Raw genomic sequence first — 23,122 nt, 5'->3', positions numbered from 1 at the left:
ACAGCACATGGTTTGGTCTCCCTTGGATCCAAGGTATAATTGTTCTAGTTTTTAGTATTTTCTTCTGTGTTTTCTATTAAGATTTTTCTGTTTCTTTCCGTCACAATTATTGGGCCATTTATTTGTGTTTTGTTTTGGTTTTGTGTGTTTTTCTGTATAGGAAATCCTGAGGGTCCTGATGTTGTTAGGAAATGGGGAAATAACAACCACAAGTACACGGAAGAAGAAATGTACTGGAATTTATTGTTGTGATAGTTGAAAAACTCTTATGAATGTGATTGAAGTACTGAAGTATATGATATGTGAATTGTATGTTAGTTAAAATTGTTTTAAAAATTGAATAAGCATAAATATAATAAAGTGAATATATGTATATAATGTAGCTGTTGATATGTATATAAGTAGTTGTATATCTATTTATATATATAAATAGATATATAAAGAGAGAGAGAGATAACATATATATGTAACATAAGTATAGTCATGTGCCACATAGCATTTGTTTAGGCAACATCCAACCACATATGTGTCTGCAGCCTCATAAAGTTAAAATAGAATTCAAAGATCCTGATTGGAGAACATGAGGGAAGCCAGTTCAAAGCCAAAGAAACCCCCACAGTGTGAATGGACTACTTCCACTGAAAGTGCAGTTCTGATGACTTGTGAGAAGGCCCTGTACCAGGGATGGAGGAATTCCTCCTGGTGTGGATTGAAGACCAAACACAAAGCGAAACCCCACTCAGGACATTGCTCATCACACCGACGCATGGCAATTGTGCCGAGTGCAGGACGAGACTATGATTTACGGTTTAGTGCTAGCTCGAGGGGATTCAAGCCCTTCAAAAGTGTGTCTGTGTGTGCACTCTGTACGAGGGAATGGTGACTTTACAAATGCTGACTTATAGGCAGCAGAAGACTTTACTGAAATCTTGGATAAAGCAGATAGTCTCACAATGTCCAGGGCACCTAAAATCCTGCTTTACAAGGTGCGTCATGGACGTTTCCCACTGCATGACTCTATATGCACATAAATACACAGAGGCCTGATGTCTCTATTGTTACATGACCCAGAGTAGGAAAGAATAAACTGTATTTCTATCTGATTATTGATGTGGATGTTGCTGTTTATGAGATGTGGCTGGTTTTTCTCAGGTGCCATCACGTCAGTTCCAACTCATAGCCTTTTTGTACACAAGGCTATGTGTACAAAAAACACTTCCCAGTCTTGCGCCATCGTCACAACTGTTATGCTTGAGCCTAGTGTTGCAGCTACTGTGTCGATGCATTTCTCCTTGAAGTTGTCTTCTGTTTTTGCTGACCTGTACTTACCAAGCTTGATGTCCTTTTCCAGAGACCCCTCTCTCTTGATCACTTGTCCAGAGTCCATGAGAGGAAGTCTTGACATCCACGCTTCTCAGGTGCATCTATCCGGCTCTCCTTCCTCCAAGACAGTTTTGTTTGTTCATCTGTTAATCCATGGTACCTTCCCTATTCTTCACACACATCATAGTTCAAAGGCATTGCTTGTTCATGGTCTCTCTTATCCATTGTCCAACTTTTACATACCTATGAGGCAATTGAAAATATAGTGTCTTGAATCAGGCACACCTTATTCTTGCCAGTGACTTCTTTATTCTTTAATACTTTGAGGTCTTTTTACAGAAGATGGAGCAATGTTCATGGAAGCAGCAGTCAGTGAATCAAATGACATGTTGCATTGAGCACATCTGCTGTGCCGTCCCCTTTAAGCAAGGACGCCACTTTAAAGAGTAAGGTGTACTTGAACTAAACCCTGGTATTTTCTATTCTCAACTCACTACCATCAAGTCAATTCTGACTTGTGGAGACCCTATAAGATAGGTTAGAACTGCCCTGTGTGTTTCTAAGTCCCATCTTTCCCTCTCTGAGCGCCTGTGGTTTCAAACTTTGGTTCACAGCCTAATGCATAACCATTTCGCCATCAGGGCACCTCTTTTCAATTGCCTCATATATATGTGAAATTTCAACAATATCATCCCTCATGCTACATTCTCTTCTGAGACCAGATTGAATTTTTGGCAGCTATATTGTTTCGATACACTGTTGTCATCACTGTTGAATTATCTAGAGAAAAATTGTACTTGCATTCAATATTAATGATAGTTTGATCATTTCTTCATTCTATTGGGAAACCTTCCTTTGGAATGAGCACAAACATGAATATCTTCCAGCCAACCGGCGAGGTCTTCCAAATGTCTTGCCATAAATGAATGAGTGCTTCCAGGTTTCATCAGCTTATTGAAACATTTCTTTAGGTCTTACACAATTTCTGGGGCCTTGTTCTTCGGCTAACACCTCCAATGCAGCTTGGATTTCTTTTGTACTATCAGTTCTTGATCAGATATGACTTGAAATATTTGAATGTCAACCCGTTCCTTTTGGTACAATTCCTCTGTGTATTCTTTCGATCTTCTTGTTGTGCTTCCTGCATCATTGAATATTTTGACCATAGAATCCTTCCATATTGCAACTTAAGAATTGCAATTTTTCTTCGGTTCTGCCAACCTTTGATATGCTGAGCACGTTCTTCTTTTTGGCTTTTTAACTTGAGAGTTTTGTACATTTTATTACGTTTTACTTTGTATTCTTGAGCTGCCCTTTGAAATGTTCTATTCAGTTCCTTTCCTTTAGCTACTACTCTAAATGAAGAATTATTGTCAGAATTCCCCTGACAGCCACTTTCAATGTTTCTGTCTTTCTTGCCTTTTAGCGGACCACTTACTTGTTTCATTCTGAGGCCCTAGATGGCATCCCCCAGTTCTTCCGGGTTCCGTCATTAGTGTTCAATGTGTCAAATCGGTTCTTGAGAGGTTCTCTAAGTGTAGGTGGTATGTACTCTAGGTCTTATTTTGGCTCGTCTGATCTTATTTTAAGCTTTTGCGGCTTCTACTTGAACTTTCATATGAGAAAGTGGTGGTCTGTTCCATAGTCAGTCCTTGGCCGGATTGGGTTGCTCCATCATTCCTTCCCAGCGATGTAGTCAATTTGATTCTTGTGCACTCTGTCTGGGGAGTTCCATGAGTAAAGTTGCCAGTTATGCTGTTGGAATATGAATTTGGGGTGAATAAATTATTGGTCTAGCAAAGTCTATTATTCTATCATCTTCAGCTTTGTTTCTATCACCAATACCATATTTTCCTCTTTGTTTACTATTCACTTCTTCCTCTTTGTTTCCAACTTTTACCTTCCAATAATTTTTAATTTCCAATAATTACCAATGTATCTTGATTGCATGTTTGATCAATTTCAGAGGAATAAATTGGTAGAATTGTTTAGTTTCTCCATCATTAGCTTTAGTTGTTGGTGTATAATTTGAATAAGTTGTATTCACTGGACTTCCTTGTGGGCTGGTGGATATGATCCTATCATAGACAGCACTATTCTTCAAGATCGACCTTGAAACACTCTTTTTGACTATGAAAGTGATGCCATCCCTCTTGAATTTGTCACTCACAATATAGTAAACCATACGATTATCTGGTTCAATATGGCTAATACCAGTCCAGTTCAGTTTACTAATGCCTATTAGTATAGGGATATCACTCTTTAGGCATTCCATTTCATTTTGATGAATTCCAGTTTCCTAGATTCATATTTCATACCCTTCACATCCTGGTTATTAATAGATGTTTTCAGTTGATTTTGTGTGTTTTATTCATATTTCATACACCCCACATTCTGGTTATTAATGGATGTTTACAATTTTGTGTGTGTGTGTGTGTGTTTGATTTTTGTGTGATGAGGCTATGCCTCATCAACAAATGACAACCCTGAAAGCTTTGCTCCATCCACACCGTGTGGTTGAATCTATAGTTTGGGGAAGGCAGTGCTTCCCTATTTGCATTTGGAAAGCCCTGCAACCAGAGAAAGTCACCTTCCAGCATGATACCTGACAGTATTCACTGCAACTCAAAACTTGAAAGTGACTAAGCCCCTCGAAGTGGACAGCCTATTTTCTTCACCTTCTGCCCTTATTCTGGAAGCTCCACTAAAACCTCTTCACCTTGGGTGAGCCTGGGGCATCGTGAACACTGATGGCATAGCTTCCAGCACCACTGCAACACAGAAGCCCCTGCAGTGAGACATACGGACAGACAAGTATTGGGTTTATAAATTCCTATGTGCACTAGGAATTGGATAATAGAAATGGCTCGCATTCCACTAAACTGCTAAACACAAGGTGGGTGGAAGCAATTTGCTCCTGTAAAGTTTTGCAGTTTCTGAAATCTTAGGGAGCGGTTCTACTCTGCCCTTTAGGATTGCCCTTCAGGAGCCAGAATCTGCTCAATGCAGTTGGTTTGATTTTAGGTTTGTAACTAATGAAAAGGTTAGCTGATAAGATCCACCCAGCAGATCTCATAACAGTTGCCTGGTGATCTGCTTCTGAAAGATTATATTCAAGAGAATCCAATGAAGCTCAGGCTTATTGTTATATATGGTGTCTCCTTGAGAAGAACTAATGAGACACAAAAAGTTTAGTTTAACATGAATTACAAAAATTTTATTGTTTGAAAATGTAAATGCTGCGAAACGGTAGCATGTCTATGTATACAACAACTCCTACAAATAGAAATGGCTTTTAAATGCTATCAAACTAATGGCTAATAAATAAATAATGTCACCCACAAACATTAAAATTTTCGGCATGCTTTTCTCATTGTTTAAGATAGATTTAGTTTGATCATTTGTATATTTCAAAAAATATTTATCAGATGTCATGCTTAACCTTTGTTTGGCTTCTCAGTGTATACATTGTGTCTGAAATGTATGCTCTAATAAATATATAAAATATTTTAAAGTAAATGATGCTTTTACATTCCAACTTCAATGCCTCTTTGTTCTTCTAGGTGGCCTTTACAGTCCTCTTTGATTTGGAAGCTCTTCTGAAGATTTGGTGTTTGGGGTTTACCGGCTACATTAGCTCGTCACTTCACAAGTTCGAGCTCCTCCTTGTGATTGGAACCACCCTTCATGTTTATCCGGACCTTTATCACTCCCAATTCACCTACTTTCAGGTAATACAAATGATACTTATTTGTCTTCAGAAAATTGTTTTTTTCTTTTCAGGGTAAACAGTCAACACACTTTAATAAATATATAATTTTTTATGAACTAACTACGGAATCCATGGGTGGTGCAAATGATAAAAGTACTTGAGTGCTAATGGAAAAGTTACAGGTTTGAGTTCACCCAAGTACCTTGTAAGAAAGGCGGAGAAGTCTACTTCTGAAAAGCCAGTGACAGAACATCTGCAGTGTTTGGCTTTCTCTGACACTTTATTAACTTGAGGGCTGCTGGTAAAATAACCTGTAGTAAACATGAACCTGTGATTGCAACAAGGAGAACCATGCATAATGAACCACAGATGTTACTTCGGTTCAGCTGTGTTCATGCTTGATGATGATGGTGATGATGATGATCTCTGTTGTTGTTAAGTGCTGTCGAGTTAGTTTTGATTCATATTGACCCAATGTCCAACAGAACAGAGCACCACGGGGTTCTGGGCCTTCCTCACAATTGTTCTTATGTTTGAGCCCATGGTTGTAGCCATTGTGTGAATTAACCTTGTCAAGAGCATTCCTCTTTTTCACTTCTCCATTGAGGTAGTTAGTTTATTGGGCCAACCTGGCGGATAAACACATGTGGGATTAATTGAAGGGAGGAGGGATAAATGGCTAGGTGAGCCTTACCTTTCTAGTTCTCAGGTCACTTGCTTTGTAATGGTCGGACCAGGGTGCAGCCTCCTTAACCAGTTCCCTGCTCCAGCTGATAAGGCTCACTTCCTGCAAGACATCCCTGAGGAGAAGCAGCATGGACCTGCCCCGATGCAGCCCTGGGGCTGGAGCAGCCGTGTGGAGACCCCTGGCAGCGCTGAGATGCTTACAAATTCACTGATTCGGCTTTCCCTCTGAGGTTGGCATCATTGCGTGTGTTTTGTGAGATCGGGGAGGACTTTGTGGATTGGTGTCAGACATATGGGTTATAGTTGGACTTGTGGGCTGGGGCAGCACTAGGTTGAGATGTTTTCTTGATGAGCACTTAACCTTTATATAAAACTCTCTCTTATACATGGATTTCTGTGAATTTGTTTCTCTAATGTACCCAGACTAACACATCCATTTACCAAGCATGATGTCCTTCTCCAAGGACTGGTCTCTCTTGATAACAATGATGATCTTTAGGCTTATTTAATTGCCACAACTATTTCTAATAGCCTTGGGAAATTAATAGTAACTAAAACATTTTACTTACTGTTTCAAAATTTATGTTGTTGCTGTTGTTCTTTTATAAATGGTTGGCATTTAGTTGATTCCTATTCACACCTGACCTTGTAGTAAAGAGTAGGATTACACGTTAGGGTTCCTGAGAAACAAACTCTTGACAGAAGCAGACCTCACATAACTCTCCCACAGAGCACCTGGTGGGTTCTACCTCCTGACCTCCAGGTTAACAGCCAGGCGCTAAACTAATGCAACACTAGGGAGCTTTTCACTTTATATACTGTTTCTAAAATAGCAGATGTTTTATTAATATATGGCTAGCATATGTCTATGCTCATTAGCAAATTTTGTACTTAATAAAGATGTTGGCACATGTTGCTAAGAGTAGAAATGGAGTAATTAATATTGTCCATGTTATCTAAAGGTTCTAATATCCATTGCAGAGTCGACACAAAACTTGGAAGACAAAATTCATGATTAAAGAATTTAGTAGTGAAGTTAAGAAGTTATAATTCCACTGAGAAATGCTCGGGTTTGAACTATTTATGGGGATGTTACACAGTTCTGATAAGTCTGTTTACGAATGCCCAAAGGGCATATTGCTTTACTATAAACCTCAGCCTGAAGGCATTCAGCTGAAGCTCCTTGGGTCATGAACCCTGGTTCTTGAATTAAGGGCCCAGAGGCCCCCTGGTCCTCAAGCCAGCTTCCTGCAGGAAAGCAGTCCGCTTTGCTTGCTCCCGGGGTTGGGAAGTCCAACACTTTGTCCCATGCTCTGGGCCTTGGTTCTGCGTTGGCTCCTCTAATGGGACAGCTGTCTGTTGGATCCAGAAGGTTCGCTATGCAGGGATCTCAGGTCTAGAGGACTCTATCCACTCCTAGCTCTGGCTGATAATGAGATCCATCTTTCTGCTTCTCAGATGGCTCATTTATACCCAATAGGATGCCAGTACAGGAAATCCTATTCATAATGACTAACAGGTGAATCCTCTCAGTATCTTTCCCCGCTTGCAGGAAGGTCATTTGCTGGGAGTGAGGACTTTGGCTAGAAGAGCCGCATTAAAGAATGCAAGACCCCTGCAGTCATTTAAAAATATTTTATAGAAAATGTTTTCAATTGTTTATAAATATTTCTTTGTGATTATTAAATAGCTTTATTAAACATACTTTCTTTGTATTAAATAGCTATGCTATGATTCTTATTTTATAGAATTGAGTATTTTTTCAAATATGACATGGTTTATGGCACATTTATAAGTACTGATGTCATCAATTAATATGGCCCATCTAGTCATAGCTCCTTGTGTAGTGTATTATAGCCTGCGACTATACCCTCATTTTGGAGGGTGTGCTCTACTGGAGGAGCCCTAGTCATGGTCTAGTTGCTACTTGTTGGGCCACTAACCACAAGGTCATCAGTTCCAGACCACCAGCTACTCCATGGGGGAAAGACAAGCTTTCTACTTCCGTAAAGAGTTCTAATTCTTCCCCCCACCCTCCTCTCTTTCTTTATTCAATCTTTTTTTTTTTCTTTTTGTTTGGTCTCTGCTCTTTTGGTTTGCCTACCTATATAAAATAGGTATGGGGAGCAAGCCCGAGGAGAAAGCAGCGGGAATGACGGCTCCAGAGGGAGAAGAGGTGGGAATGGAGCAGTGAGCAAACAATGCCATAGATAGAAGAACAACTGGGGAATTAAAATCCACAACAAGGAGGACATAGAGCTCCTGGGGGTGTTGGAGCAACAGCCATCTCGCTGAGCGGAATTACTAAGAAGCAGAAGAAGGGCGAGTGTGATGGTGGGGCAGGAGGAAGGTAAAAGGAAACAGAGGGAAGATCTAGGAAGCAAAGCTATGGATAGAGGTATAAAAATAGGTGTGTCCATATATAAATACATTAAATCATAAAAATAGAGGCATTGGCTTATGTATATATATTTATATGGCAATATACTAAGGTAGTGGGTGGACTTTGGGTCTCTGCTCAAGCCCTCCCTCAATGTGAGAACACTTTGTTCTAACAACTTGGCATTCTGTGATGCTTACCTTCCCAGCACGATTATTGAAAACAAAATGGGTGCATAAGCAAATGTGGTGAAGAAAGCTGATGGTGCCCAACTATTAAAAGATATGGCATCTGGAGTCTCGAAGGCTTGAAGTGAAACAAGGGCCATCTAGCAGAGAAGCAACAAGCCCACCTGGAAGAAGCACACCAGCCATACCTGCCTGTGTGATCATGAGGTGTCAACGGGATCGGTTAACAGGCATAAGAAGACCCAAAACAAACAAAAAACATAGTGTTGAGAATGAGGGGGGTCGGAGCAGAGATGCAAAATCCATCTGTAGACAATGGGCCATTCCCTCACAGAAGGTCACAAGGAAGGGATGAGTCAACCAGGGCGCAGTGTAGCACCAGTGAAACACACAGTATTCCTCTGGTTCCTTGAGACTCTCTCTCTCTCTCTCTCTCTTTCTCTCTCTCTCTCTCTCTCTCTATCACACACACACACACACACACCACTATCATGTCCCCAGTCTGTCCTTTTACTGCAGGCTAGACTAGAGCAGGTACACAGGTACAGATAAAAGATAAGATCTCCCATCACATGGAATCCAGGAACAGGAATGGAGTAGTGATACCAGGAAAGTAGGGAAAGGGGAGTGGGGAGGAACGGGGAACTGATGGTAAGGATCAACACATAACCACACACACACCCCACCCCCACCCAGGGAGGTGAACAACAGAAGCCATAGGAGAAGGGAAAAAGTGGTTGGTGTAAGATATGAAAATAATAATTTATAATTTATCAAGGGGTCATGAGGGTGGAGGGAGGGAGTGAAAAAAGAGCTGATACCAAGGGCTCAATAGAAAGTAAATGTTTAGAAAATGATAGCAACATATGTACAAATATGGTTGATACAATTGATGTATGGATTGTTAATAGGAGCTGTAAAAAAACCCAATAAAATGATCTTTTAATAAAAAACAAAAATTACAGTCTTGGGAGCCCACAGGGAAGTTCGGCCCTGTTCTATAGGTTGTTATGAATTGGATTCGATGCCAGGGCCGTGGAGCAGAAAGATGGGGATTTCTACTTCTGTGTGGATTTACAGTCCTGGAAACCATAGAGTTCTACCCTGTACTGTAGGGTGACTATGAGTGGGCTTGACTCAATGGCAGTGAGTTTGTTTTGTTTTGGTTTGGTTGCTGATTGATGGAATTAGAGTCAGATTAAGACCTGATTGTAATAGAGGACGTGAACCAAGCCACACCATTTGTTTCCTTAGGGATATCTTTCTACTTTACTGGAAGTTGTGACTTAAGACATATCCTTTTTTTCCCTTCTGGGTATGGTCTACTAAAAGACAAACTACACGGCCAAAGCATTCCTCACTGTATAAGAGCAACCTGGGACACAAAGAGAAATCACAAAACCATTTGGAAGAGCTGAGACTGTGGGATCATAGGACTGGGTGACAGGCGGTCTGGCTCTTGGCCCATGGAGGCAAAGACCAAGGGACAGCATGGCTGAGAGACTGAGGACCAAGGGAAGATGTGACTGCTAGTTCAAGAGTGGTATTTCTGTGGACAATGTTAACTGTTTGCTCATCCTGACTGGTGATGGCTTATTAACCTGCCTAGTGAACTCCCTTGATTATGAGTAGTGTCTGTGTGCTTGGTGTGGCCATTGTAACAAATTAGTGAATCCAGCATAGAAATAGAGTACCATGGGAGGAATAAGTTAAAGGAAGTAAAGGCATGTCTGACTCTTGCCTCCCAGTAATAGAGAAGCCAGAGGAGGTCAGCTATGTCCACCCCCATTGCCGTTCACTGCATGTATTCAATAATAAAGGTGATTATTAGTTACTTCCTTTATAAATGTTCGATATGGATAGTGTGCTCATTGCTCAGTTAATTTTAACCAAAATTATAACATATCCTATTTGATATTCTAGTCAAAAGTATCTCAAATATAGTCATTTTTTATTGAAGTTGGTCATTTATGTACCATAATGTACCATGGAAATACCAGAATATACATTATTCTATCAATAGGTATTAATAAATAGGGCATAAAATAGCAGTATGGTTATAAAGTAATTTAGAGAAAAAGAATTCCAAATCCTTAAGAGAAATAAGATGTGTTTCAAGACCACTGGTTTTATTTATTGGTAACATCAAAACTATCATTTTCAGGACAATATTAACTTCAATTGGCAGATCACAATTTGTAACTAATACCTTTGACACCTGGAGAAAAAGGCTTGTAAATATAATTCCCAAGAACAAAAATAAATCCCTGCGAACACAGAGGGAGCACAATCGCAGGCAAGTGTGCTGAAACCACAGAGGGCATCATGGCTCAGCTTTCACCACCTCTAACATCTTCAGATACAAATCACCCATAATGGGGTCACTATATCTTTAGGTTACTGCGAGTGAGATAAGTGGACTACGAGATATAGTCATACCAGAAATTCATGATATGTATGTAAAATTGTCTAAATTCTGAAGATCAGCATGGATATAGATTTATTTTAGAGAATCATTAAGATATTTTTGGAAAGTATGGCTGATGGTTAAAATAATAGATATCTTTTTATGGATTTATTAAGGTAGCAAATTTTAGAAAAACATTAATGCCTAATTTAGAAAGAGTGTAATATAAAATATATGTAAAAACTGAAAACTACTCCCTGCTGTTGAATTGGTCCCATAAGGACCCTGTAGGACAGAGGACTTCTAGGCTATAATATTTACTGAAACAGATTTCCATATCTCCCTCTTGTGGAAGGGATGGTAAATGTAAACTCCTGAGACCAGTCAAATATATATATAAAATCTCCAGGTCCTTCAATTGCTTACATTTTCTGACAGTGAATTTTTTTAAAGAACAATTAGAAACATGAAAATTTTATGCAGAAAACTATTCCCTATGCAATGGTTGAAAAGAGAAACTTGGGAATAACCTAAATAGAAACTATTTGAGGAATAGTTTAGTAATCAAAATGGAAGTCATTATTACGATGAAGTTGTAATTAGTTAAAAAAATATTTCACTTAAATGCAAAATAGTATAAAATTATATAACACATATTAATATATAACTAATTTAAGAATTGGAAAATAAAGGGTTTCAAAAATGGAAAATCACAATATGTCCCCAGGCACTTTTAAAGCTATATCTCTGTGTGTGTGTGTGTGTGTGTGTGTGTGTACACAGATATCCCATAAATGGAAAAATGCCTGGAAAAAAACAAAATAGTAGCAGAAATCTCATTTTCCCGGCTATTCTATTTTTTCACATAATATCTAAAATTAGTATGCTTTCTTCTAATCATTATATATTATATATATCCATATCATAGTAAAATTTATTATTTATATTTTGATCCTGGATCTTGATTTTAAAGAGTTTAATTTATGTTATGTTAATAGTTAATGGTTAATAGTGGTTAATTATGTTAATAGTGGTTTCATTTGTTTCTCCCCATAGATGGTCCTATTTTTAAGAATCTCTTGAGATGATTAGTACCGCAAGGATGTTTCCAAATTCACATATGGAGAGCACAACTTAACTGAACAAGTGTGCTGTTTATGAACTTCTTTTGGTCTCTTTTTGGTTTTGGTGTTTCACCTCTCTTTTGACCTTCAATGTGCTGGCAGCCAATGCTCATTTGGTGCATTCTATATTTTCCATCATAAACTTCTTCCTTTAAAGTATATTACATGTAAAAATAATATTTATTATCATTGATTTACTTGTTAACATGATATAAAATAAGCATCAACTTATTTTAGACAGTAGACACTTCCAGAAATACTGAAAATGGAGCCAAAGGAGGATGAAGGAGAAAAATCAGGTTCTTAAATTACCCAGCTTAAATTTGTGAAATGAGTATAGTTCACAGATAAGTACACAAAGGGCTATGTAATACAGTTACCAGAAATAGTATGAAAAAGAAATAAGCAGGATAAAAGGGTAAGGATTGTGCAGGAGAGGGTGTTAGTTTTGACAAAGTGCTTATGGGAACCCTCTGAAGAGGTGACATTTGAAAAGAGACTAAACTAAATGACATGTGAGAAGGTATGGAGAGACTGTTCCTGGTAGAAAGGACCTCAAATTGCATAAGCCCTGAGGTGAGACAAGATTAATATGTTCAAGGAATAAAATGAAGACCCTTGTAACCATGGTAGAATAAGCAAAGAGATTCTTATGGAAAGTGTTCATTAAAGTCTTACAAAATGCTATGATTCTTTTATATCTATATAATGATAACTAACAGGTATTTCTTGACATTTACTATATTCCTGTACTGTCTCACTTCTTTTCTCATAACAATCTTGTGAGATAAAGGCTATGCATATAGACTGAGATTAAATAACTCGCCCCAATCCACATACCGAGCAAATGATGATGTTATGTGCCCTTCAGTTGGCTTCAACTCATAGTAATTCTGTGCACAACAGGACGAAACCTGCCCAGTCTGGTGCAATATTCCCGTGATGGCTGAGTCTGTGGTGACCCTCACTGTGCCAATCCATCTTGTTTTATATTTTGTTAATTTTCCCTGAGCCTGTATTTTCCAATATGATGTCCTTTACCATAACTTGTCTCTCCTGATAACTTGTCTGAATACTTGAAATAAAGTCTCTCCTTCGTTGATTCTAAGGAGCATTCTGGCTATACATTCTCCAAGAAAGAATTGTTGGTTGATTCTAGAAACCCATGGTACTTTCGATTTTCTTTGCCAAAACTGCAATTCAAAGGCAAGAATTCTCAGCAATTCTTCCTTGTTCATTGCACACCTTTCTCCTGCTTATGAGGTCGCAATTAGAAGATTGGTTCTCAAATTGGCATATTTTCTCTTTAACCCTTTAAGAGATCTTATATAGTTGATTTGTCCAATACAATACATAGTGTGATTTCTTTTCTCTCTCTCTCTTTAGTAATCATTTTATTGACAGCATTAATAGATATCATAACATTCCATAATTCAATTAGATCAAGCAAAACTGTATAATTGCTACCACAATCAGTTTCAAAACCTTTTCTTTCTTCTTGAACTCTTTGATATCAGCTCCCCTTCATTCCCTCGCTCCCCCACCTTAATCCCCAGGAACCCCTATTATTCATATATATCTTGCTTCATCCAATATTATCCACTCACCTATAATTCTGTTATTCGTTCCCCTTGAGTGAGGTCATACAGTTATCCATGCTATCAAATTCCCCTCCTCCCTTCTTTTGCCCCGCCCCAGCCTCCTCCATCTTCCTATATCCTCAGGAAATCATTATATTCTCATTACTGTTTCTGAAGGGTTATCTATCTTGGCTTTCTTGCATTGAATGATCTTAATTATACAAATGAACATATGCAGGTCTAACAAAGTTAATGAGGTAAGGTAAACAAAAGATCATAATAATAAGTGGAAGAAATATTAAAGAGCTAGACTAGGATAGTTATGTGTTTCAGCTATACCCCACCCTAGATTTATCATCTCTTCCATGTGTCCCTTCTCTGAGGGCCTCCAATTACATTACACGTAGGTTTTGCATCTCCATTTTGTCCACGCTCCTTCTCATCAATTTGATTGCTTGTTTTGAACATCTGATACCTATTCCTGTTGACACCTCATGATCACACAGGCTGATGTGCTTCTTCCATATGGGTTTTGTTGCTTCCATGCTAGAAGGCCGCTTAAAGTCTTAAAGACCCCAGATACTATATCTTTTTATAGCCCGGAATCATCAGCTTTCTCCACCACATTTGCTCATGCACCCATTTTGTCTTCAGCAATCTTGTCTGGAAGGTGAATACTATACAGTGCCACATTATTAGAACCAACTGTTCTTGTGCTTAGGTAAGATTTAAGTAGACTCAAAGTCCATCTGCTTCCTTGTGGTATTTATGTATCTAGACAGATATACCTGTATTTATATATATACATATCTATATTCATACCTATATGTATAATTTTTACTTCATTCTTCTCTCCTGTTTTTCGTTCCTCCTTCCCCACTGTCATGCTTACTTACCCATCGGTCACCTCACAGTACTTCCTCTTAGATGTATTCAACTGATCAGACACTACCAGAAATGCTAGACCTTTCTCGCCATCAATTTTAGAACTCTTGATGTTCCCCTGTCCCTGTTGTTATTGGCTCACCACTCACCTCCCCCCACGTCTTCCCCTCTTGGGCCCACCCAGAACTGTCTGTCTCATAGTCTGTTTGGGATTGCTTATCCTGCCCATCTTATAGAGCTAGACATGAACCAAAAAGGAAAAGGAGAGAGAGAGAGAGAGACCACACAAATAGTTCCAAGTCTAACTGGTATCCTGAGATGAGTAACAGGAAATGAATCTCACTTTGCTGCATAGCAAGAATGACCTGTTATATATAACCCATCAGCCCAATCCCCTTTTCTTTTAGGGATCCATATCCCAGACCCGTTTACCTAACAGCACTTCTGCCCTTTTAGTCTTTAGGCATGCATCCTACACGTCCCCATTGCTCTTCCTGCAGTAAGGGATGGAGTAGTCTAGTGCCACCACCCCCACCCCACCCCTTTACACCTTTAGGCTTTGTGTGACCCCCTTATGAGTCACCCCCAACCAGTTCAGGTGAGGTGCCAAGCGCTACTCACTGAGTCAGAAGGCTACAATTAGGATACCTGAGGGACTTTGTGGCTTTGTTTCCATTGCTGGTGTGTTGCACTCCCCTCTTGGTTTGCCGCCCTGTGGGATGTATCTTCAGGGCCCACCTCTGTAGCTCTGTCACCAGGGAGAGAACATCATGCCTCAGGCAGAGGCCGGCCCTGTAGTCCTCTCTGTGAATGAGCTGATCTGAACAGGAACATCTCCCTCCGGGATTGGCACATTGAAATGAGGTCTACTCTCTCTTTTCCTTTCCTGTGGAGACATTAAACAATACCCTTTCCTTGGGTGGAATAGTGTCCCGGTACCCCATTGCTGTCTGTTTTTTTACACTCGTGCCCCTTCCCCATGGGCCTTAAAGGCATATGAGGGGGTGGGGGGAGATGTCTTTCAGCACAGGAGCTAGCTGTATCGTTTTCTTGCTTTTTTTTTTGCCTTTTGATTTGTTGGTTTTGGTTTAGTTCATGCCATCATATCTGGTCCTCAGCCTGGGGAATTATGTGTTATGTGCATTTTCCCGTATGCCCATTCTGCTCTTTGTACTTACCTCAGTGAACTCATGTTGCACTTGACCTTTTCTGCTTGGCTAACTTCACTCAGCATAATATTCTCCAACTCTTTCCACGAGATAAGGTGTTTCATCTTTTCATCCCTATTCTTTAGGGTTGCATAGTACTCTATTGTGTGTATATATATATATACACCTGTGTTTTCTAATCCATTCATCTATTGATGGAAATTTAGTCTGTTTCCAATTTTTTGTGATTGTGAGCTGCTCAGCAATGAACATTGGCACACAGATATCTGGTTGTGGACTGTTTCTTATTTCGTCTGGATATATGCCCAGTAGTGGAATTGTTGGGTTGTAAGGTAACTCGATTTCCATCTGTTTTAGGTATCACCAAAATCGCTGTCCACAGTGGTTTGTTCGTGTCTACAAGACCACCAGCAGTGAATGAGAGTTCCTATTTCACCACACCTCTCCAACATTTGTTGCTTTCTGGGGTTTTTTAATTGGACTATTTTTGTGGGTGGTAAGTGGTATCTCATAGTTGTTTCTATTTGCATTTCCTGGATGGCTAATGATCAGGAACTTTTCTTATATGTTTATTGGCCATTCAGGTTTCCTCCTTTGTTAAACTTCTGTTCAATTTTTTTGCTCACCTCCCCAGAGGGCTATTAATTTTTTTTCTTGTAAGCTTCCATGATTCTGTAGATTTTAGTAAAAAGCCCTTTGTCTTACATGTCCTTAATAAATATATTTTCATAGTCTCTGGGCTCTCTTATTTCTCTCTTGATGAAGTCTTTCAATGTACACAAGTGTTTATCTTTATTATGTCCCATGCATCGATTTTCTCTTCCTCTGGGTGTGTAGCTTTCATTGTTGCTGATAGCTCATGTATTCCCTGTGCTAAGGTTCCTAGCTTTGTCCCAATTTTCTCATTGATGATCCTGATAATTTAGGGATCTACCTCTAGGTGTATGATCCACCTTGAATTTGTTCTTGTGTATAGAGTGAGGTGAGAGTCTTGCTTCATTCTTTTACCAGTTGATATCCAGTTTTTGCAACACCATTTGTTAAAAAGGGTATCCGCTTACCCTTTGATATTTTTTGGACCCTTATCAAAGATCAGTTGTCTATAAGCTGCTATTTTTATTTCTGGGTTTTTGTTCTTATCCGTTGGCCTGAGTTTCTATCATTATACCAGTATCATGCTGTTTTGATGACTGTGGCTATATAATAGGTTTTAAAGTCAGGTAATGCAAGCCCACTGAGATAGTTTATTGTGCCAGCCTGGCCGATAAACACAAGTGGGATTAACTGAAGGGCAGAGAGATAAATGACTTGGTGAGCCTCGTCTTTCTTGTCTCTCGCTCTTTGATCATTGGACCAATGTGCGGCTGCCTTGCTTGTTCTGTGCCTCAATTTAAAGGCTACACTACCTGTGGGACGCCTAGCCTGTGGACTGTGTCGCTGTAAGTTGAGGTCCCTTTGAGACATCTCTGGAGCTGGGGACTGGCTGTTGGTGACCTGGCTGGCAGTTGGTGACTTGCCTTCTGATTGGCTGCTGTGCTGGCATAGCCTAGCTCTCTCTATAAATAGAGGAAGATCTGGCAGCAGACTAGACTTAAAGGACTGCTATTCTCTCACAACTGTCTCATGGGAGTGAGTTGAATTGAGCCATTTGCAGTGCTTTATAATTTAACTGTTTCTTTCTTGTATTATATATTTATCTGTATATGATTTAACAGTTCATTTCTTGTTATATATCTAATTATCTTAATAAATAAATATATTAAATTATCAGCAATTTGGTTTTATCTCTCTAGAGAACCCTGTCTAACACACCCACCCACTTTATTCTTCTTTAGGAATTCTTTCCCAATTCTGGGCTTCTTCCCTTTCCTTATGAAGTCGGTAGTCAGTTATTTCCATTTCTTTGAAAAAAGGATGCTGGCTTTTGCATTGGGATTGCATTAAATTTATATAGTGCCTTAGGTAGGATTGACATCTTTACTTTTGTGAGGATCCCTTTTGGTTTCTTGTAATATTATGTAGGTTTCCTCATATAGATCTTTTGGTTATTTGGTTAGATATATCCCTAGATAATTACAATTTTCTTGGTTGTTGTGAAGGATACTACCTTATTAATCTTTTTTTCTGTAATCCTAACAGTTGTATATAGCAAACCAATTGACTTTTGTTTGTTGATCCTGTATCCTGCTACTATACCCTATTCCTCTATTACTTACAGCACTCCTACTGTGGGGCCTTTGGTGTTCTCAATATATAAAACTGTGTCATCTGCAAATAACAACAATTTTATTTATTCTGTCCGCAGACATATACCTTTGATGTCCTTCCATTGCCTTGTAATATTAGCTAGGATCTCCCGGACAATGTTGAATAAAAATGAGGACAAATGGTATCCTTCCTGGTCCCCTTTTTCAGTGGTAATGTTTTTGTCTTTTCTCCATTGATTGGAATGCTGGCTATGGGTTCTTCATATATAGATTGTATTATATTGAGGTAATTTCCTTCCGATCCTAGATTCTTGAGTGTCTCAATTAGGAATGGGTATTGAATGTTACCAAATGCTTTTTCTGCATCTGTTGATATTATCATGTGATTCTTGTCCTTTTTCTTCTCAATGCAGTGTATAATGCTGGTGGCTTTTCAGATGTTGAACCACCTCTGCATCCCTAATATGAATCCCACTTGATCATAATGGATAATTTATATGTATATATACTTTTATATTCCATGGGTCAAAATTTTGTTAAGGATTTTTCATCGATGTTAATTAGAGATATTGTCTTGTATTTCTCTATTCTTGTGGAAACCTTGCCCGTTTGGGTATCATCAGTGTTATACTAGCTTCATAGAAGGTGTTTGTGAATTTACCATCCTTTTCTATATTCTCGAAGAGCCTGTGTAGAATTAGTGTCAGCTCTTCCCTGAATACTTGATACACTTCTCCTGTAAAGCCACCTGGGCTGGGGCCTTTTTTAGTCAGTAGTTCCTTGATAACTTTTTCTATTTCTACTTTTGCTATCAATCTATTCAGATTCTTGACATCTATGTGTGATAATCTGGGGAGGGTTTGTTTTTCTAAGTATTTTTCCATGTCTTCCAAGTTGTTGTATTCATTGGAGTGTAGTCCTTCGTATTACTTTGAAATTAATCTTTTAATTTCATGAGGGTTTCTTGTAATACCACCTGTTTAATCATTCATCCTGGATATTGACATCTGCTCCTTCCTATCTTTTGTTAGGCTTGCCAATGGTTTGTTGATTTTGTTAATGCTTTTGAGGAACCAGCTTTTCACTGAGTTGATTTTTTGCCATAGTTTTTTTGGTTGTTTTTTGTTTTCCCACTAATATATCTCAACTTTGATTTTCATAATTTCTTTTCTTTTGCTATTAGAAGGATTATTCTGTTGACTCACTTCCAACTTCCAAAGAGTTTGTGATAAAGAATGGACCATATGTCCATTTTCCTTCTTTATATGTGCATTTATTGCTATCAAGCATCATCTGATAACTGCCTTTGTAACATATATTGATATGTTGTATTCTCATTCATATCAATTTCTAGAAATTTCCTAATTTTGTCTCCATTTTGGGTCAACACCCACTCCTTTTGGAGAAGTAAGTTATTCATCCTTCAAGTATTTGCCCTTGTTTTTTGTTTTTTAATCTCTCTTTTGTTGTCTTCCAACCTCGTGGCATAGTGGTCAGAGAAGGATCTTTGGTGTTAGATTTTTTTCTACCTCCATCCTTTGCATTGTATTTTTTATGTGTGGCGGGATTCATTCTTGCCTTCTTTTTCCTGTTGGGTCAAAAATGTCTTGGGTGATGCTTTCAGTATGTTGACTTCTGGATAGTCTTACTCTATGCTGTGTTCTCATGTTAGTACTCTGTGGATGTTGATCTTCTGTCCAAAGTGAGTTGGAATGTAATTTTTGTAGTGCTGATATCTTTCAAATGTATACTCTAAATATTTTATGATCTAGGAAAACTCTTCTCTGTCAATTTTGATGGATATATATGATTTAGTGGTTGGCATTATTCTCCTTTAACTTTCAGAAGATGCTACTCCATTCTCTTCTCTTCTTCATGTTTTTTGCTGATAAGTCTGAGAATATTCTTATCTGCTTGCCCTTACAAGTGATTGCATTGTTTTCTCTATCTGCTGTTATGTTTTTCTCCTTTTCCCCAAAGTTGGACAATTTGAGTACTATATGCATCAGTGTGTTCTTCTTTGTGTTCAGTCTGATTGGTGTCCTCCCTGCTTCCTGGATAACTGATTCACCTTCATTACATTAGGGAAGTTTTCTTCCAGGAATTCCCTCACTATTTTGGTTATAGATTTCTTCATTCCATCTTGTTCTGGTATTCCAATTACTCGATTATTGTTTCTCTTCGTGACTTCACTCATGATTCTCAGGTTGTCCTCAGCTTCTTGGATTAACTTGTTTAATTGTCTTTCACATTTGTTGAATTCTGCTTGCCTATCCTTGAGGTCACAAATATGATTCTCCACCTCTTCTAGCCTAGTGGTAAGGTCTTGTACCATATGCTTTGCTTCTGCTATGTTTTCCATTAACTCTAGTGTCTTACTTCAGTAAGTGAGACACTATATCCTCAATTTTTTCATACTTCTCCTGTATTTAGTCCCTAATATCCTGAATGACTCTAAGCAGCATTCTAAAGTTTTCTTCCCGTGGCAGTTCCAAGTCTGCTTCTTCTACATATGTCTCTAAGTTCAGATCCTCTTCAGACATTGTGATTTGTTTCTTTTGCTTTGTTATAGTGACCGCTGATGTGGGTAGGAGTTTACACAGCTTTTTGGTGTTATGGATGTGGTATTTTATGTGTGATTTGTACAGCACTGAGGACAGGGCTGGCCATATCCCTGTGTGGCAAGCTTGGCTCTGTGGTTTGGGCTGTGGTGGCCTGGACTGAGTGTAGCAGGTAAAGCTGGTGCCCCAAGTGGGCAGGCAGAGTGAGCCGAAGGAGCGAGTAACCTGCTGTAACTGCTGTGTGATCTGTGCAGGCAGCACTGACTGACTGGGGCCTCCAGCCACTGGCTGCTCAGGCTGTACTGGTGGGGCCAACAGAGGTGCTGGACTGGTCTCAGACTCAAGTCTTGGGCAGTGCCAATAGCTCAGTCTACTACTACCAGGTCAGCTGCGTCCACTGGATCCACTGGTTGCACAAGTTCAACGAATAGGGTGGGCAGGGATCAGAACTCTCTGCTGCAACGTCTCACAGTCTTTCATGCCCTCTGGCTCTCCCCTGAAGTGCTGCAGGAGAGTGATGCCCTCTGTAACATGGAGACACGAGGTCCAGCAACAGTGTGGGCTATGTGGACCTAGCTGGCTGGTTCCCCAGAACCCATTCAGAATCTACCTCCATGGTTACTGCTCTAGTCGCCACCATAAATTGGGGTTGGGGTGGGGGTGGGGGTGGGGGAGTGAGATGGCAGAAGCTGCACCAGTTAGTGCTGGTGGGGTATCTGGTTGTTAGCCTCACTGCCGCTTGACAGCATGGTTGAAGGGGCAAGGCAGAACAGGGCCACAGGAACAGCCAGCCCACACTCTGGATCAGAGCCCTGCATGTTGCAAGACCCAAATAGGCTTCCTTGACCCCACAATCAGTCCCCCAGTCCCCAACCCAGCACTTATTCATAGATTCATCCCCAATTCAAACTCCCTTAGCCATTGCCATTTTCCCAGAAGTCCCATGGTTTGATTTCTTGGAGGCTATTTTCGTGAGTTTTTATATTGTGGATCCAAGCAAAATGAAATCATTAGCAATTTTAATATTTTCTCTGTTTATTATGTTTTGTTTGTCCAGTTGTAAGAATATATGTTTTCTTTCCATTGAGTTATAGATATTAAGGCTATAGTCAGATCTTCATCAGTAAGTTTTTTCAGTACTTCCTGCCTTCAGAAATGCATAGTCAATAAAATACAAGTGAATATCTTTCAGCCAAGATAGAATTGATATCAGAAATTATAGCTTCCATGGACTCTTCTGAGTCCAATTTTAGTTTGTGGAAGCTCCTTGATGTACTGCTGCAATTGTTTTTGAAGTCTCTTTAACATACTTTTACATTAATATGATATTAACGGCATTGCTCCAAATTCTCTGCATTGTGTTGGGTCATCTTTCTTTGAAATGGTCAAAAATAAGGCTCTCTCTCTCCCATCAGTCAGCACTTTCTGCACTTTATCAGGTTGGTGATGCAGTTCAGTGGGTATTCTGTAAGTTCCTGGATCTCTGTCTTCTGCTCATGCCTTCATGCAGCTTGGACTTCTTCCTTCCATTGGTTTTTGAGCATATACTTCTTGAAATAATTGAACGACAGTCCATTCTATTTTGGTACAGCAATTTTGTGTATGCTTTCCATCTTCTTTAATATGTCCTGCATCATTCAATATTTTGCTTATACAAGCCCTCAAAAGTTTAACTTGGAGCACAAAATTTTCATTTTTTCTCTCAATTTGAGAAACACTAAGCTTGTTCTTCCCTTCTGTTTTTCCTAACTGTAGGTCTTGGCACATTTCATTATAAAGCTTTACTTTTTGTTTTTCAGCTTCCCTTTGAAATGTTCTGTTCAGCTTTTGTATTTTATCATTTATTCCAATCATTTTAGTTACTCTATTTTTTCAAGAGCATATTCTAACATCCATTTTATTCTTTCCTTCCTGTCTTTATACTACCATTTTGCTCTCTTCATGTGTGATGTTCTTGATGCCTTACCATGACTCACCTAATCTCTGATAATTAGCATCCAATGTGTCATAGCTGTTCCAGTATTTGTCTCTTGTGAATTTGTTTTAATAATCTTCAGTTTTAACCTGAAAAATATGAACAATTGATGGTCTATTCCATAATATGTTCCAGGACTTATTTTGGCTGATGATATTGAACTTCTCCATCATCTCCTCTCACAGGTGTAGTCAACTTTATTCATTTGTGCTCTATCTCACAAAGTGCACGTGTATAGTCACCATTCATGTTGTTGAAAAAATGGTATTTTCCATGAATAAGTTACTGGTCTTACATTGTTTTATCATGCAATCTCCAGCTTCATTTTTATTGCTAAGACCATATTTTCAACTATTGATCCATCATTTTGTTTTTAATTTTATAATTCAATCACCAGTAATCAATGCATCTTGATTATGTGTTTGATCAATTTCAAACTGAAGAAGTATATTTTTCCCCTTATTCCATCATAGATTTAGTAGTTGGTTTGGAAATTTGAATCATAGTTCTATTAACTGATCTTTAATGTACATGCACAAATATTATCTTAACAAGGTGGTATTGTACCTCAAGATAGATCTTGAAATGTTCTTTTTGATGAAGAATGTGATGTTATTTTTAAAAATTCTTCATTGCTGATAGAGTAAACCATGATTATCCAATTCAAAATGGCAAATTCTTTGTCTATTTAGTTCACTAATACTTAGAATATCCATCTTTATGTGTTCTATTTCATGAATTCCAATTTTTCTAGAGCAATGTTTTGTGCATTACATGATCGAATTGTTTTTATTTATTTATTTTTAATCATTTTATTAGGGGTTCATACAGCTCTTATCACAATCCATACATACATCAATTGTGTAAAGTGCATTTGTACATTCATTGCCCTCATCATTCTCAAAACATTTCCTCTCCACTTAA

General features: G+C 38.8%; 1 protein-coding gene across 1 annotated transcript in view; it reads left to right on the top strand.

The window, feature by feature from the left end:
- NALCN (sodium leak channel, non-selective) overlaps window positions 1–23,122 on the top strand; it is a 440,927-nt gene that overhangs the window by 201,207 nt on the left and 216,598 nt on the right. Inside the window, exon 11 of the mRNA XM_045283767.1 lies at window positions 4,887–5,054. Coding sequence (XP_045139702.1) covers window positions 4,887–5,054 — 168 coding nt within the window. The remainder of the gene's footprint in view (window positions 1–4,886; window positions 5,055–23,122) is intronic.

This window comes from Echinops telfairi, unplaced genomic scaffold (assembly GCF_000313985.2).
Source record: "Echinops telfairi isolate 266 unplaced genomic scaffold, ASM31398v2 ScPeMD7_7467;HRSCAF=8505_0, whole genome shotgun sequence".
Taxonomy (NCBI): Eukaryota; Metazoa; Chordata; class Mammalia; order Afrosoricida; family Tenrecidae; genus Echinops; species Echinops telfairi.
The sequence above is the reverse complement of the archived record's forward strand: the minus strand, read 5'-3'. Positions and strand labels throughout refer to the sequence as shown.